The sequence below is a fragment of the Capsicum annuum genome, chromosome 9 (assembly GCF_002878395.1).
Source record: "Capsicum annuum cultivar UCD-10X-F1 chromosome 9, UCD10Xv1.1, whole genome shotgun sequence".
Lineage (NCBI taxonomy): Eukaryota > Viridiplantae > Streptophyta > Magnoliopsida > Solanales > Solanaceae > Capsicum > Capsicum annuum.
The window spans coordinates 215068255-215084953 of NC_061119.1; the positions used below are offsets into that span (position 1 = coordinate 215068255).

Sequence of the window (16699 nt, forward strand, 5' to 3'; positions counted from 1 at the left end):
AAGTTTGGCATTTGCCAATGTAATTTAAATATTATTGTGGCTTTGCTATGTAATGAGGCAGATTCATATTGATGAGTATTAATTATAACGAAAGCTAATAAATGATATTTGTAATTGTAAGCTAATAAATAAATGTAATTCAACTGAGTAGTTGTAGAATTTTGAACTTCCATAAAGTTTAAATCTATGTATAATTTTAGTTGTTAAATAGGAAACAATTAATAAATAAAAATAAAGAACATAAATTTATTGATGCGTATATAATTTATGATAATTGTTTCTCTGTAAACTAGTTTATGTATTATGCCTTCAAGTACACAAGAAAGCCAAAGCACTGAGTCATCCAAATGTTATTGGCTAATGCTACGCACATCTTAGTACGACCAACTTAGAGAAGGATTTGCACTTGGAATGGTCACTGAGTAACTGAATAGACTCAAAATAGAAAAAAAAAAAAAAAAAAAAAAAAAGGAAAAAGACTTAAATATGTCATTGAACTATTAAAAATAACTCATTTATGTCATTCGTTAAAAGTTTGGCGCATTCATGTCATTGTCGTTACAAAATCAGCTCATCCATGCCATTAATTTTTAATGGAGGTTTTCAAAAACAGCTTTGCCATGTGGCCTTTTATTAAAGGTCCACGTAATCAATTAAAATAAGAAAAAAAGGCTCTAATATGCTATGAAACTATCAGAAATGACTCATTTATGCCATCAGTTAAAAGTTCAGCTCATTCATGCCATCATTGTTATAAAATTTGCTCACCCATGTCATTACTTTTTAATGATGGGTTTTCAAAAATAATTTTGTCATGTGGCATTTTATTAGAGGTTCGCGACATTAATTAAAATAAATTAATATTAATTTCAAAATATCTTAGACCCACACCCATTAAAATATTTTTTCCTACAACAACTATTTTTCTAATAAGAAAATACTAATTAATGTATATCCTTTGTCTATTTCTAGTTGATTCTAAATCATTATAAATGCTACGCTTAACAGAAACCTCAAAAGTTCTATCCTATAGTAATTGATTAATTTTAATTCCAATGACTCCAATATATACTTCAAAGTTGCAAGAAAATAAACCAATGAATGATTAGGGCAATCAAGAAAAAGAAAGAGGTGTACCAATAAAACTCATTCTCCCATCACGAATTGGGGGAGTATACGTTATTGAAAAAATCATTTTCAAATAACAACTTAAAAGAAGTTTGTTATCCCAACTATCCAGTCATGCATATGGAATAACTTCTCCCATCACGAATTAGTGGAGCATACATTGTTGAAAAATTATTTTCAAATAACAGCTTAAAAGAAGTCTGTTATTCCAATTATCCCGCCATGTATATGGAATAACTTCTCCCATCATTATGGTATAAATGCTGGAATAAATAATCTCAATACTAACTAATTTAAGATATTTTAAAATTAATCTTTTAATTAATGGCGTGAACTTCTAATAAAAGACCACGTGGCAAAGCTATTTTTAAAAATCCATCATTAAAAAGTAATGGCATGAGTGAGTTGATTTAATAACGGTGATGGCATGAATGAGTCGAACTTTTAATTGATCGCATAAATGAGCCATTTGTGATAGTTCAATGGCATATTTGAACCTTTTTGCTTATTTAATTAATAATGCGGCAAAGTTGTTTTTGAAAACCATCGTTAAAAAGTAATGGCATGGATGAGCTAGTTTTGTAACGTTGATGGCATGAATGAGCTCAACTTTTAAATGATGGCATAAATGAGTCATTTCTGATAGTTCAGTGGCATATTTGAGCCTTTTCCTCCAAAATAAAAAATAAAATAAAATATTACGTTCAATGTTTCAAGTTGATGCAGATTCCCGAAAACTTTCATATTCATTGTTATTTCCACCTATTCCTATTTTGTTAACATTCTGAATCCCAGAAATAACCTCTTTCGTGCAACAACATGGAGACAAATAAGAAAATAGTTTGTACGTTTGACAAATCCAAGTGCCTTCCTTAGTCAACAGATATGCTTGGGTGATTTGGCAAATCAAATTTGTCTAGTTTGATATGCCTTAATTGCATTAGTCCCCAAATTTGCTCGGGACAGAAAACTATACTCGTGCCACCTAAAACGAAATGTCTGTCCTTGGAACTTCAATCATACGATGAGGGAACTAATGCCTTTTCGTTAAATTATTCTTTTGCATAAATAGATCACAGAAATCAATTCAAGAACACGAGCTGCTCTATTACTTCTTCCGAATATCATTGGGATCCCCAAGAATATACCGGCAAACATGACAATAAATATGAAACCAAGAAACTAAAGTCTAAACTAAATCATCCTCCAGTTCCCACAACATAAATTGCTCCATGAAGGAGGAAAAGTACACCACAATAAGAATTAACAAGCTAGAATTGACATTACAATATAGAAATTTATCGAATCAAACTCCCCATATTGAATGCTCTTGTTGCTCGTCCTCTCCTTGTCTTTGTTTTTCCAAAAGCTGCTCCAAGAATCCACGATACTTAAAACGATCTTAATCCTTCTTACTCTAGCGCCTTACTATAACAAAGCAACATAAATTAGAAATATAAAGTCTCCCATTTATAGTCAAATCTACTCCAACTCCAAAAAGTTAGTTTTCATGGCCAAATTTATTAGATTCAAAAGACAATATGGTAAAACTATCTCCTAACTATCATTTACTATTTCTTAACTTGTGTGTCTAGTCAATAGTGGACAACTATGGATAGACGGAGTAACAATCAGACCAAAATGTGCTCACATTTAGTAAGCTTAAACTAAAGTACCAAAACTGCTCAAAAATATCTTTAAGGGGCCATTTTGAACTATATTCTTGTTAATTTCTCTTATATTTTAAGTAGGATTTTAACCAAATTTTGTCAAAGTTATTTTTGTGAAGAATATGGGGCAAAACTATATTATTTTTGTGTACGACTTGACTTGTGGAAATGAGAAACAGAGTGTGACCTTGATAAATACTATATACTTACATGGATCGGAGATACGAACGTCCACGGGGTTGTTCCCGAGCTCTTCTTGTTCTTTTTGAATTCGTGTTGCATATTCCTCAAGTTCCGGAAGACACCTTATCAACTCAATCAGTTGTAGTGTGTGAATTTCTGCAAACTCAATGGGTATTTCTTTCAAATTATAGCAACCTTTAAGCACAAGGCGCTCAAGGACAGGAAAATTGTCATTTGTGGCTTTCCAGTAATTGAGAGTACGATCTTCAATTAACAAAACCTTCAATCGAGTAAATCCCCTAACATTTGGATACCATTCATTGCCAAGAGAAAAAACATCCACCAGCTTCAGCACCTCAAGGTTAGGCAATTCAGCTATGATGTCCAAGTACGACCAACTTAGAAAAATTGTTTCCAACTTCAGCTTCATGAGCTTTGCTGGAAAAGCTTTTGCACTTGCTGGGAAAAGTCTACTATAACAATATGTAAAACTCAATGTTTCAAGTTGATGCAGATGGATAAGATTGTTGAGAGGCCCACAGTCCCGATAACATCCATAGTCAGTCACATATTGTCTAATTCCTAATTTTTTAACATTCTGAATCCCCAAAATAACCTCGTTCGTGCAACAACGTGGAGACAAGTAACAAATAGTTTTTAAGTTTGAAAAATCCAAGTGCTTTCCTTTGTCAACAGATCCACTTGGGCAATCTGGCAAATAAAATCTGGGCAGTTTGAGATGCCTTAATTGCATTAGTCCCCAAATTTGCACTGGACAATTAATGTCTACATATGATCGATTATCCCTTTTAACAATTAATGTCTGCAGATTCCATAACCTGCAAATTTCTGGAGGTATGTCAAATATTTCCCAGCGGCAGACCAATGATAGGTACCTCAACCAGATGAGGCTTAGTATCTGTAGAGGGAAATTATCAATCACTCTGTGTCTCAACGCCAAGACTTTGAGTAATTTGAAATGAATAATCTCTGATTTGAGAAGAAAAGTTGAATCCTTAAGATGAAAAGAGATAATAGAACGGGTTCGTTTCAAAAGATCGTTGTTGTCATGATTTCTCAACTGACAATGTACAGGGGTAAGAAGAGCCCTATAAAGACCATAGCGACAATAATTAATTTCATCACCAGTCACGCGCTTAAAGGGATGCATTTTATGCATAATGAGAGCTCGACATTCTGAATCTGATACGTCAGGCACAATGTCGTTCATGATAAAAATGTTTCCCCTTTGAACTTCTTTCAAGCATAGGTCATATATTAGATCATGAACCTTACATGATCTAATTTTTGTTCCTTCTAGACTTTTCTTGCAGACGAGGACTAGACATCAATCGACAAGCTCTTGCAAACACTTCTCAGCCACTCCTTCCAAATCATTTTCCAAATTCAGGAACCCCTCAGCCATCCATGATCTCATCAAATTCTTCACTGGTATCTCACTGTCTTCTGGGAAAATTCCGAAATGCAGAAGACATGCTTTTAGATCGCTAGTCAAGTGATCGTAACTCAACCCAAGCACACAAGAACATTGCTTTTCAGGATCATTTGTGACAAATGACTTGACATCTTCAGCAACATTTTCCCAGTCTTCTATTGTCCTTTTAGATTTGAGAAGCCGTTAGCGGTAACCTGTGACATTCATTTGCTATTAGCTTCCCAATAGTCTCGAACTCATATGGTAATGCTTCGTTTGCAAATGCGACACTTTTAAAAAGGTTCCAACTCTCATCATGATCCATGAAGCCCATCTGCAAAGAAAGATTCTCTGTCCCAGCATCGCGAGCTACTTCAGTGTTACAGGTCGTCAACAATATTCCACTCCCCTTGTTTTCACTTGGAAAACATAGTCTCACGGCATCCCATGCTTCACTTTTCCACATGTCGTCCAATACAATTAAATATATCTTACCCTTTAAACTCTTTTGTAGCATGTTTTCTAGCTCTGCCTCATCGTTCATGTCAATTATGCCACCTTTAGTAGATCGCAGAAGGCTCAACAAGATTTCCTTTACATTGTGTCATTGAGAAACAGTAGCCCAGGCACAAACATCAAAATGAGAACGAATGCACGCATCATTGTAAACTTCGTTCGCTAAGGTTGTTTTACCTATGCCTTCCATCCCGACAATCGGGATGACTTTGGGTTAACCAGAGTAGCTTATGGTAAGATCTTCTACCAACTGTTTCCTTTGATCATGACGTCCAACCATACTGTTCTTAACATTCAGAATATCTTTTGATGACCTTGGAAACTCTTGAACCGCTGATTCCTTTGATGCTTGTTTGCCTTTATCTTGAATCTTTGCTGACTCTTTCCAGATACGATCAATGTCCTCGGCTACTTGTTGAAGGCTATCAGAAAGCCTCTCTTGTGCCTTTTCTCTCAGATTTTCATCATTTGCCAATACCACTTCAGTTACTCTTAGTTGAAATGTTTGTTCAACAATATTTGCAACTTCTTTTACCTCTATTTCCAAATCTGTCATTTCCCCAGAAACATTGTTTTTCTCAAAGTTCTTGGCAACTAGTTCCAGGGAACTAATCTTTTCATGAAGAGCAGAAAAGTCTTCTCAGTGATCACAGGTTAGAGATTGCATTGGTGAATTGGATGTCAAGAGCGATTCTATTGTTCTCATAAGAGAAGCCACACTTGCACGAGCCATATATACTATATTCACGTTTGCCTTTGCGATTATGACCTGAAAGCTGCAAGATGCAAGATAAAGTGATACCCATTCTTTAGTATGGAAACTTCTTTGTAGATGAATTGAGGTCATAAAAATCTCTTAGCATATTTTTAAAAGGAAAAAAGTTTAAATATGCTATCGGACTATCAGAAATGATTCATTTATATCATCCGTTAAAAGTTTGACTCGTTTATGTCATTGACATTACAAAACAGGTTCATTCATGCCATTACTTGGTAACGGTGTTTTTTCAAAAACAGTTTTGCCATGTGTCGTCTCACTAGAGGTTTACATCTTTGACATAAACTTTTAACGAATGACCTCTAATAGTTCGAATGCATATTAGAGCCTTTTCCCTTTTTTAAAATATAATTAAGTTATGTATCTGTATAATCATCTTCTAATAATTTTTTTTCTTAAAACTACAATTGGTGTGTTGTTCGATTTATGTAGATAAATGCACTTTCCCCAAATTCAACAATAACTGAAGTTCTCATCCCACTTTATCAGAAGGCAAACCACTTTGTTAGTCACTCAGATAGGTATGCCATTTTTCTCTTGATTTTAATCTTGATTACTTAATTACTACTATATCTTTTGTGTTTTCCACCTTTTTTTTTTATATTCATATTTGTGTATTTTATGTTCTTTTGTCATAGTATTTTGTTGGGGTGATCAGTTGCTTCTTCCCAACTATAATTGAAAAGTTATTTTCCCTTAATTAGTCATCTTTCTGAGTTGATAACTGTTACTTGAGTGACTATCTGAAGATCAACCTCAACAAGTTAGTATACATACTGCCACCCTGTAATTACTCTAAAAAGAATTATCTATTTGACTTAATGCAAAGTTTAAGAAGATACGCTAAAATTCAGTTCACGGGAGGTAATAGGACCCTTGTAAATTTGGAGTGTGTTGTAACAACTTTGGCCATAATTTGTCTCTTTCTGAATCATATGGTTTTAAATTAAAGTTATGTCAATGTATCAAAATGCCCTTTAATCTTATAGTCTAAATATGATACGTGGAAAGTTGAAATTAAAGTATTGTCAAAAGAGGAAAGAAGTCATTCTTTTTTAAACGAATTAAAAAGGAAAGCACGTAGGTCATTCTTTTTTAAACAAAGGGAGTATTCTTTTTCATCAAAGTATAGAGTGGACAACCAAGGTCCATTTGGATATGTTTGTCTTTTTGACTTGATATGTTTGGAGCCTTCAAAAGTTGCACATTTTTTTAAGGATCTGACACGGGTGTGGAAACTTTTTTAATGAGTCCCAGCAACATAGAAAACAATACCTACGTAAGCAAATCAGAGTTTTGAACCACAATCTTTTTTGCGTACTGGGAGTTAAATTATTTTTACGCGTTAAATGAGCTAAAGCTACAGAGTTCGGCACTAAACTCACTGTTACCCTGTGATTGCTATGATTAAGGAAAATGAATTACCTGATCTTATTTAGTTTATGTGTGCCTTTTCAGCAAATCTGTGTATCTCGTTATTTGTAAAACCATTGACCTCTTGCAAGCAGCAGCTTTCAGGTCATAACCGCAAAGGAAAGAAACAAGAATACAGTAGATATGGCTCATGCAAGTGTGGCTTCTCTTATGAGAACAATAGAATCTCTCTTGACATCCAATTCGCCGATGCAATCTCAAATCTGTGATCCCAGAGAAGAACTTTGCGCTCTTCCTGAAAAAGTTAGTTCCCTGGAAGTATTTGTCAATAACTTTGAGAAAAACAATATTTCTGGGGAAATGACAGATTTGGAAGTACAGATAAAAGAAGTTGCCACTATTGTTGAACACAAAATTCAACTACGAGTAACTGAAGTCTTAGAAAATGATGGAAATCTGAGAGAAAAGGCACATGAGAGGCTTTCTGATAGACTGCAACAAGCAGCAAAGGATATTGATCGTATCTGGAAAAAGTCAACAAAGATTCAAGAAAAAGTGAACGTGATGAATTTTCAATGCTTCATGATTTTTCAGTGGTTCAATATTTTTCAATGATTCAACAAAACATCAAAGGAATACACAATTGTTGAGAAAATAATGGTTGGACGTGATGATCAAAGGGAACGGTTGTTAAATGATCTAACTACAAGCTACTCTGGTGAACCCAAAGTCATACCGATTGTCGGGATGGGAGGCATAGGTAAAACAACCTTAGCGAAAGAAATTTACAATCATGAATCAATTCTACACCGTTTTGATGTTCGTGCCTGGGTTATTGTATCTCAACAGCACAACAAAAAGGAAATTTTTCTGGGCCTTCTGCAATCGACGATCAAAATGGATGACACGGTTAAGACGAAAGGTGAAGCAGAGATGGCAGACTTGCTGCAGAAAAGTTTAAAGAGAAAGAGGTACTTAATTGTCTTGGATGATATCTGGAGTTGTGAAGTGTGGGATGGCGTGAGACGAAGCTTTCCAACTGAAGACAATGCAGGGAGTCAAATACTGTTGACTACCCGTAACAACGAAGTAGCCTGTTATGCTGGTACAGAGAATCTTTCCATGCAGATGAACTTCATGAATCAAGATGAGAGTTGGAACCTTTTTAAAAGTGAAGCATTTTCAAATGAAGAATTGTCATCTGAGTTTGAGACTATTGGGAAGAAAATCGCAGAGAAATGTCACGGGTTACCACTAACTATTGTCGTGGTTGCTGGGCTTCTCAAATCTAAAAGAACAATAGAGGACTGGGGAAGTGTTGCCAAAGATGTCACGTCATTCATCACAAATGATCCTGACAAACAATGTTCACGTGTGCTTGGGTTTAGTTACAATCACTTGACTAGCGATCTAAAAGCATGTCTTCTTCATTTCGGGATTTTTCTAGAAGACAGTGAGATACCAGTGAAGAAATTGATGAGATCATGGATGGCTGAGGGTTCCTAAAGTTGGAAAATGATTTGGAAGGAGAGGCGGAGAAGTGTTTGCAAGAGCTTGTCGATAGATGTCTAGTCCTCGTCTGCAAGAAAAGTCTAGATGGAACAAAAATTAGATAATGTAAGGTTCATGATCTAATATATGACCTGTGTTTGAGAGAAATTCAAAGGGAGAACATTTTTATCATGAACGACATTGTGCTTGGCATATCAGATTCAGAATGTCGATATCTCAGTATGCAAAAAATGCAGCCCTTTAAATGCGTGACTGGTAATAAAATTGATTATTGTCCCTATGGTATTTATAGGGCTCTTCTTACCCCTGTACATCCTCCGTTGAGAGATTAAGACAACAGCAATCTTTTGAAACGAACCCGTTCTATTTTCTCTTTTCATCTTAAGGATTCATATTATAGTCTCAAATCAGAGCTTATTCATTTCAAATTACTCAAAGTCTTGGAGTTGAGACACAAGGAGATTGATAATTTCCCTGTACAGATTCTAAGCCTCATCTGGTTGAGGTACCTATCATTGCAATGCCTTGAGAATTTAGACATTCATTGTTCAAGGGTATCCTTAATCATCTACAGAAAATAATTGTCCAGTGCAAATTTGGGGACTAATGCAGTTAAGGCATCTTAAACTGCCAAGATTTTATTTGCCGGATTGCCCAAGTGGATCTGTTGACAAAGGAAAGCACTTGGATTTTTCAAACTTACAAACTATTTCTTACTTGTCTCCACGTTGTTGCACGAAGGAGGTTATTTTGGGGATTCAGAATGTAAAAAAACTAGGAATCAGTGGATATGAGATTCACTCTAATGGGCTTCTCAACAATCTTGTCCATCTGCAGCAACTTGAAACATTGAGTCTTACATATTGTTTTAGTCGACTTTTGCCAGCAAGTGCAAAAGCTTTTCCAGCAACGCTCAAGAAGCTGAAGTTTGAAAGAACTTTACTAAGTTGGTCGTACTTGGACATCATATCTGAATTGCCTAACCTTGAGGTGCTGAAGCTGATGGATGATGCCTGTCTTGGAAATAAATGGTATCCAAATGTTAGGGGATTTACTCGATTGAAGATTTTGTTAATAGAACATAATTTTCTCGAGTACTAGAAAGCCATGTGACAATTTTCCTGTCCTTGAGCGCCTTGTGCTTAAAGAATGCATATATTTGAAAAAGATACCGATTGAGTTTTCAGAAATCCACACACTACAGCTGATTGAGTTAACAAAGTGTCTTCCTGAACTTGGGGAATCTGCTGCAAGAATTCAACAAGAACAAGAAGACCTCGGAAACAATTCCGTGGACGTTCGTATCTCCGATCCATGTAAGTATATAGTATTTATCAGGATCACACTCTGTTTCTCATTTCCACAAGTCAAGTTGTACACAAAAGTTATTTAGCTTTGCCCCATATTCTTTCACAAAAATAACCTTTGACAAAATTTGATTAAAATATAGGAGAAATTAACAAGAATATCCCTTATATTTGAGGGTAGTTCAAAATGGCCCATTAAATATATTTTTGAGTAATTTTGGTACTTTAGTTTAAGCTTGCTAAATGTGAGCACATTTGTTCTAATTATTACTACCTCCGTCTATCAATAGTTGTCCACTATTAACTTGACACATAAGTTAAGAAATAGTAAATGATAGGGCTAGTTTACCATATTACCCTTTGAATCTAATAAATCTAATACTTTGAAAAACACACTGGATAATGAATCGTGTTAGAGTTGTGACCCAAATTCTGTTGATCCGGCCCGAAAGTTTTGTAGTGCGACCCATCTTTGTGTTTGTCAATAGGGTTTGTGGTTGTGGGGTCGAAGCCCTTACAGTATGGACCTTTATGTTTTTCGGCCAAGGGCTTATTTGAATGCATATATATATATATATAAAGTGCAATTAGTGGATCGATTTTATTATTATTCAGAAATTATGCTCCACTTTGTACTCCTTTTTTTTCATATTGAAACATCCTCTGCCTCTGCCCGTGGTTTTTCGGCAGGGTTTCCACGTAAATCTGTGTATTGTTGTTTTCTTTCTGCTTGTGGTTTTGTTTATTGCTCTCCATTTCTAACAAACTGGTATCAGAGCTTGGTCAATTGTTCTCTCGGGGATGGAAACCATGAAGTATGATATTCCGTTGTTGGATCGCAACATCAAATTTTTGTTATGACAGATTAAGATGCGGGTTGTGCTCGCTCAGATTGATTTGGCCGATGCTCTATTAGGGTATGATAAGATGCCCTCATCGTGGATAGATGATGAAAAATGGCGTAGGGATCGAAAGGCTCTATCACAAATCCACCTTCGTTTATCCAACCAGATTCTATAGGATGTTTTGAAGGACACCACTGCCGCTGCGTTGTGGTTGAAACTGGAATCTTTATGCATGATGAAGAGACTAACAAGTAAGTTGCATCCCAAACAACGACTTTATTCCTATCGTATGTCTTAGGGTGCGTCTTTGGAAAATCACCTATCTATCTTTAAAGAAATCGTCTTTGATATGGAGACTCTGGAGGTTAAGTATGATAAGGAAGATTTAGGGTTGATTCTGTTGTGTTCGCTGCTTGCATCATACTCTACCTTTAGGGATACAAATTTTATATAGTCGTATACCCTAACCATAGATGAAGGCTATGATACGTTGTTCTCTAAAGAGAAGATGAAGCATCTTGTGAATGGGTTGGAGAATCATGGAGATGCTCTTATTGTTCGAGGAAGAAATCATGAGAGGAATTCTGGGGGTGATGATAGAAATAGGTCAAAATTCAGAAACAGAAATAAATCTTGTAATTACTGCAAAAAAGGGCCATGTCAAATTCGAGTGTTGGAAGTTACAAATAGAGAGAAAATAGAAGCTCCAAAACCGAAGGGAAACCAACCAAAGAAGTCCGGTGAAGCTAGTTTTGTTGAAGGTGGCGGTAGTGATGGAGCACTCTTGGTAGTTTTTTATGGTAACTCCAAACCCTTTGAGGATTGGATTCTTGATTCAGGTTGCACGTTTCATATGTATCGTAATCAGGATTGGTTTACAACATATGAAGCAGTCTCTAAAGGTGCTATGTTGATGGGAAATAACACACCTTTAGAGATGATTGATGGGGTTGTAAGGACACTTGGTGATGTGCAGTATGTACTAGATCTGAAGAGAAATCTTATTTCCTTGAGTACCCTTGATTCGAATGGCTATAGGTACACTGGTGAAAGTGGAGTTCTGAAGGTTACTAAAGGTGCTCTTATTGTGATGAAGGGACAGAGAAAGTCTGCAAATTTGTATATCTTGCAAGGCTCTATGATTACAGGTGAAGTAGTTGTTTCTATCTCCTCTCTATTTGGAAGTGACATTTCTAAACTTTGGCACATGCGTCTGTGGTATATGAGTGAAAACGGGATGGCTAAACTAAGTAGAAGAGGACTTCTTGATGGGTAGAGTATTACAAAATTGGAGTTCTATAAGCACTGCATTTTTGGGAAGCAAAAAAGAGCCATATTCACTAAAGGTATCCTCTCAACTAAGGGCACACTTGATTACATTCATTCTAATCTCTGGGGTCCTGCTAGAGTACCTTCTAAAGGAGGTGCGAATTATTTTTTGACTATTATTGATGATTATTCCAGAAAAGTTTGGGTGTTCTTCCTGAAATAAAAGAATGATGTGTTGCCTACATTCAAGGAGTGGAAGATTATAATTGAAAAGCAAACAGGAAAGTAGGTAAAACGCCTTCAGACTGATAATATTTTAGAGTTCTATTCTAATAAATTTAATGCTTTGCGCAAGTCAGAAAGAATTGTGAGCCACTTGACTATTCGTCATACTCCACAGCAGAATGGTGTGGCTGAACGAATAAACAGGACTATAATGGAGAAGGTGCATTGTTTGCTCTCTAATGCTTGTTTGCCCAAGTCTTTTTAGGCTGAAGCTTCTTCCACAACTTGTCTTCTTATTAATTTCTCTCCCTCAGTCGCGATTGATAAAAAGACTCCATAAGAGGTATAGTCTGGTACTCCTGCTAGTTATTCTGATTTGAGGATGTTTGGATGTCCTACGTATGCTCATGTTGATAATGAAAAGTTGGAGCCTAGATCTGCCAAGTGCTTATTTATGGGTTATAAACTTGGTGTTAAAGGATATAAGCTTTGGTGTCCAGAAAGCAAAAAAATTATAATTAGCAGAGATGTTGTGTTCGATGAAATTCCCATGCTTCGGACTCCCTCCGAATCTAGTGTTTCGCCTCCAAATGAGCTTAGTGACATGAATCAACAACAGTAAAGCACTCACGTTGAATTTCAAATTGAATAAGAGTCTACATCAGTGCCTACTTCTCAGTCTATCCCGGAAATACAAAGTGGTACTATTTCTTCTTCACCACCAGTGGCGCCACAATATTCTATTGCTAAAAATAGGCCTATAAGAGATATTAGACCTCCTCAGAAGCATGCTGAAGCTGATTTGGTTGCTTATGCATTGAATGTAGCAGAAGGTATTGATTCCAATAAAGATCCTTCTTATTACTCAGAGGTAGTTAGTTGTGATGATTTCGGTCAATGGATGATTTCTATGCAGGAGAAGATGGAATCACTTCATAGGAATGACACATGGGATCTGGTGAGATTGCCTAAAGATAAGAAAGTTGTCCGTTGCAAGTAGGTATTCAAAAAGAAAGAAGGAACATTGGGAGTTGAAGATTTTAGGTACAAAGTAAGACTAGTTGCTAAAGGCTACAGTCAGGTTCCACGTATTGACTTCATTGATGTGTTTTCTCCAATTGTTAAGCATAGCTCGATTCAAGCCTTTCTTGGTATTGTGGCCATGCATGTGCTTGATCTTGAGTAGTTGGATGTCAAAACTGCATTATTACTGGTACTCACAATACTTATCCCTAGAAGATCAATTTTGATGGCCGTAAATCTAATTTGTCCTTTGATGGTAGAAAACCAAACTTCTCATACAACCAAAGTCAAGGTCTCTTTTGTAAGTACTGTAAGAAACTAGGACACACCATTAGTAGATGCCAAAAGTTACATGGTTATCCGTCAGACTATCAGCAATTTTCCAGGGATCAAAAATCTGTTGCTTGTGTTCAACCTACTGTTGTAATTTCCCAAAGAGGTTCTTCTCTCATACAGGGTCAGCTATAGTCCCTTCTCAATCGAATAATACTTCATATGATGTTCATGGTTTCAGCAAAGAGCAACAAGACCATCTCTTGTCCTTATTGAATCAAAGTAGGTTGCAGGACTCTGGCTTATGTGCATCAGCCAACTTTGCAGGTGTGACTAGTATTTCAGCTTATAATATTTGTTGTTTCTTTGCTTGCCACCTCTCTCAGATGTTTAATAATCCTTGGATACTGGATTCAGGGGCTACACATGACATGACTCCTCACAAACACCTCCTTACCAATGTCAAACCTTTACCATCACCTTACTTAATTTTCCTTCCAAATGGTTACAAAGTGAAAATAACGTGTACTGGTTCCTTTCCTCTGTATTCTGATTTAGTTCTAAATAATGTTCTTCTGGTTTATAGTTTTCAATATAATTTGATTTCCTTACATCAACTTCTCTTACAGTTCAATTGCATTGCTCATTTTACTGCCACTTCTTGTGTGATGCAGGGTCATTCTCTGAAGAGGCCACTGGAAGTTGGTAAACTCTCCAATGGACTCTATGTTCTTCAGCTGATTGGTTCCACTCTCTCTGACAGTCCTCACCACACTGTTGCATCTCACAGATCACCTCCAGCATCTGATGAATCTATTGCTATGTCTAGTTTCATTTCTTCTAATGCTAATAATGTCACTGTTTCTTCTATGTCTTTTCCTAGTTCTTCTGTATCTACTATTTCCAATTTAAATGTTGATTTTCCACAAGATGTATCTTCACTGTCTTCTTATAAAATGGCTTCAGACTTGCATGTTACTCCTTCAATTTCTAATTTTTTTCTAGCTAATACTCTTCCTGTTCATCCCGATTTACAGTTTTCTAGTTCTACTCCTAATAATGTAAGTCTTGCTCTTATTTGGCATCAAAGATTAGGACATATGCCTTATGCCAAAAGGAAATCAATTTCTTCTCTTAGACCCATTATTCCTACTAAGAAGCCCTTCCATTGTTCCATATGCCCGATGGCAAGACAACAAAGATTGCCTTTTCCTAAGAGTACAATTCACTCCACTAAACCCTTCCAATTGATCCACATTGACCTTTGGGGCCCTTATCACACCCAAACTTACAATGGTTACTTGGACTCATTTGTTATCTGCCAAGCCCAATGCTTTTCCCATGATCAAATCCTTCTTCTTTTATATTCAAAATTAGTTCCACCTTAACATTCAAACTATTCGATCAGATAATGCATTTGAACTAGGTTCTAGTTCCGAGGCTATCCAATTTTTCTCCTCTTATGGGATTTTCCATCAAACTTCTTGTCCTCACACCCCTCAACAAAATGGGGTGGTGGAGAGAAAACACAAACACTTTTTAGAAACATCCAGGGCACTACTTTTTTAGTCTAAGTTACCAGTAAAGTATTGGAGAGATTGTGTACTCACGGCCACCTTTCTGATAAATCGATTTCCCTCTCCTTTATTACACAACAAAACTCCCTTTGAACTCCTTCATGGTTCAGCTCCTTCCTATTCAAACCTTAAAGCTTTTGGATACCCTTGTTATGCATCTGTTCCCATCCCTCAAAGCGATAAATTTCAGTCTAGGTCTATCTCTTCTATTTTTCTTGGTTACTGTGTTAGCAAAAAGGGTTACAAATTGTTATCTGTCTCTTCTCACAAGGTGTTCTATTCAAGGGATGTTGTTTTTCATGAATCTATTTTTCCCTATGCCTCTCCTTCTCCTGTTTCTATCTTTCCTTCCACCCCTCCTCTTGCTGTTGATGTTCCTATTTCTACACCTTCTTCAACACCATCTTGTCCACCTAGAAGGTCTACCAGGCCTTCCTCTACTCCCTTTTATCTCTCCGATTATGTGTGTTCCTTTGTTTCTCAATCTAAGGTTTGTTGTACCTCTGTTGGAGATGGTTTGCTGGAACCTCAATTTTACCATCAAGCAGCTGGTCATCCTGCTTGGCAGGCTGCTATGATGCAGGAATTTCATGCCCTTGAAGCTAATAATACTTGGGAAATTGTCCCATTACCTCCTGGTAAAAGGGAAATACCCTCTAAGTGGGTATATAAGATAAAGAAACGTGCTGATGGGTCTATTGAGCGGTATAAAGCCCGCTTGGTCACTCGAGGGGATAGTCAAAAAGAAGGGATCGACTTTAATGAAACCTTTTCCCCGGTGGTGAAAATGTCCACCATTAAGTGACTTTTAGCCGTGGCTGTTAAATGACATTGGAAAGTTTATCAACTTGATGTCAATAACGCTTTTCTCCATGGGGATCTCTCGGAGGAGATGTATATGAAAATTCCTCAAGGTCTTGATGCTTTATCCCCTGATCTATCTCATACTCTTGTTTGCAAGCTGAAAAAATCACTCTATGGCCTGAAGCAGGCCTTTCGTCAGTGGTATGCCAAATTATCTGCAGCTTTACAGTCCATGAGTTTTGTTGCCAATCTTAACGACTACTCCCTTTTTACTAAGGTTTCTGGTGACCTTATTACTATTGTTGTTGTTTATGTTGATGATATATTACTTGTTGGTAATGATTCTGCTAAGATCGAATCTCTTAAACAGTTCCTTGATGATTGTTTCAAAATCAAGGACTTGGGCGAGGCACATTATTTTCTTGGTTTGGAGCTCATTAAACAACCTTCGGGGTTGCTGGTTACTCAGCACAAGTTTACTACTGATCTTTTGACTTACTTTAATTGTTCATGTGTTACTCGTGTGGCTTGTCCTTTGGAACTTTATTGCAAATTGACTACTGATTTAGGCGAACCTTGCCCTGATCCTACTATTTACCGAAAACTGGTCGGCAAGCTGAATTTCTTACAACACATTCGTCCTGATATCTCATTTACGGTACAACATCTCAGTCAATTTTCGCATTGCCCTCGTGTGCCTCATTTAGAGGTTGGTCTTCATGTTTTGCAATACTTGGCTGGTTCTCCAGGAATGGGTATTTTTTTCAATGATAGTGATGA

At 36.5% G+C, this 16699-nt stretch overlaps 1 protein-coding gene and 2 pseudogenes across 1 annotated transcript; 2 read left to right on the plus strand and 1 right to left on the minus strand.

Annotated features, from left to right (window-relative positions):
- Nucleotides 1-2426: 2426 nt before the first annotated feature.
- LOC107841126 lies at nt 2427-5704 on the minus strand (annotated as a pseudogene).
- Nucleotides 5705-7741: 2037 nt separating this feature from the next.
- Nucleotides 7742-9727, plus strand: LOC124887252 (annotated as a pseudogene).
- A 1529-nt stretch (nt 9728-11256) lies between these two features.
- LOC107841125 lies at nt 11257-15920 on the plus strand. The gene is made up of 8 exons (XM_016685128.1): nt 11257-11896; nt 12377-12487; nt 13070-13200; nt 13243-13393; nt 13722-13865; nt 13956-14116; nt 14213-14599; nt 15306-15920. The coding sequence occupies exons 1-8, from the start codon at nt 11257-11259 to the stop codon at nt 15918-15920; spliced, it is 2340 nt and encodes a 779-aa protein (XP_016540614.1).
- The last annotated feature ends 779 nt before the right edge of the window (nt 15921-16699 follow it).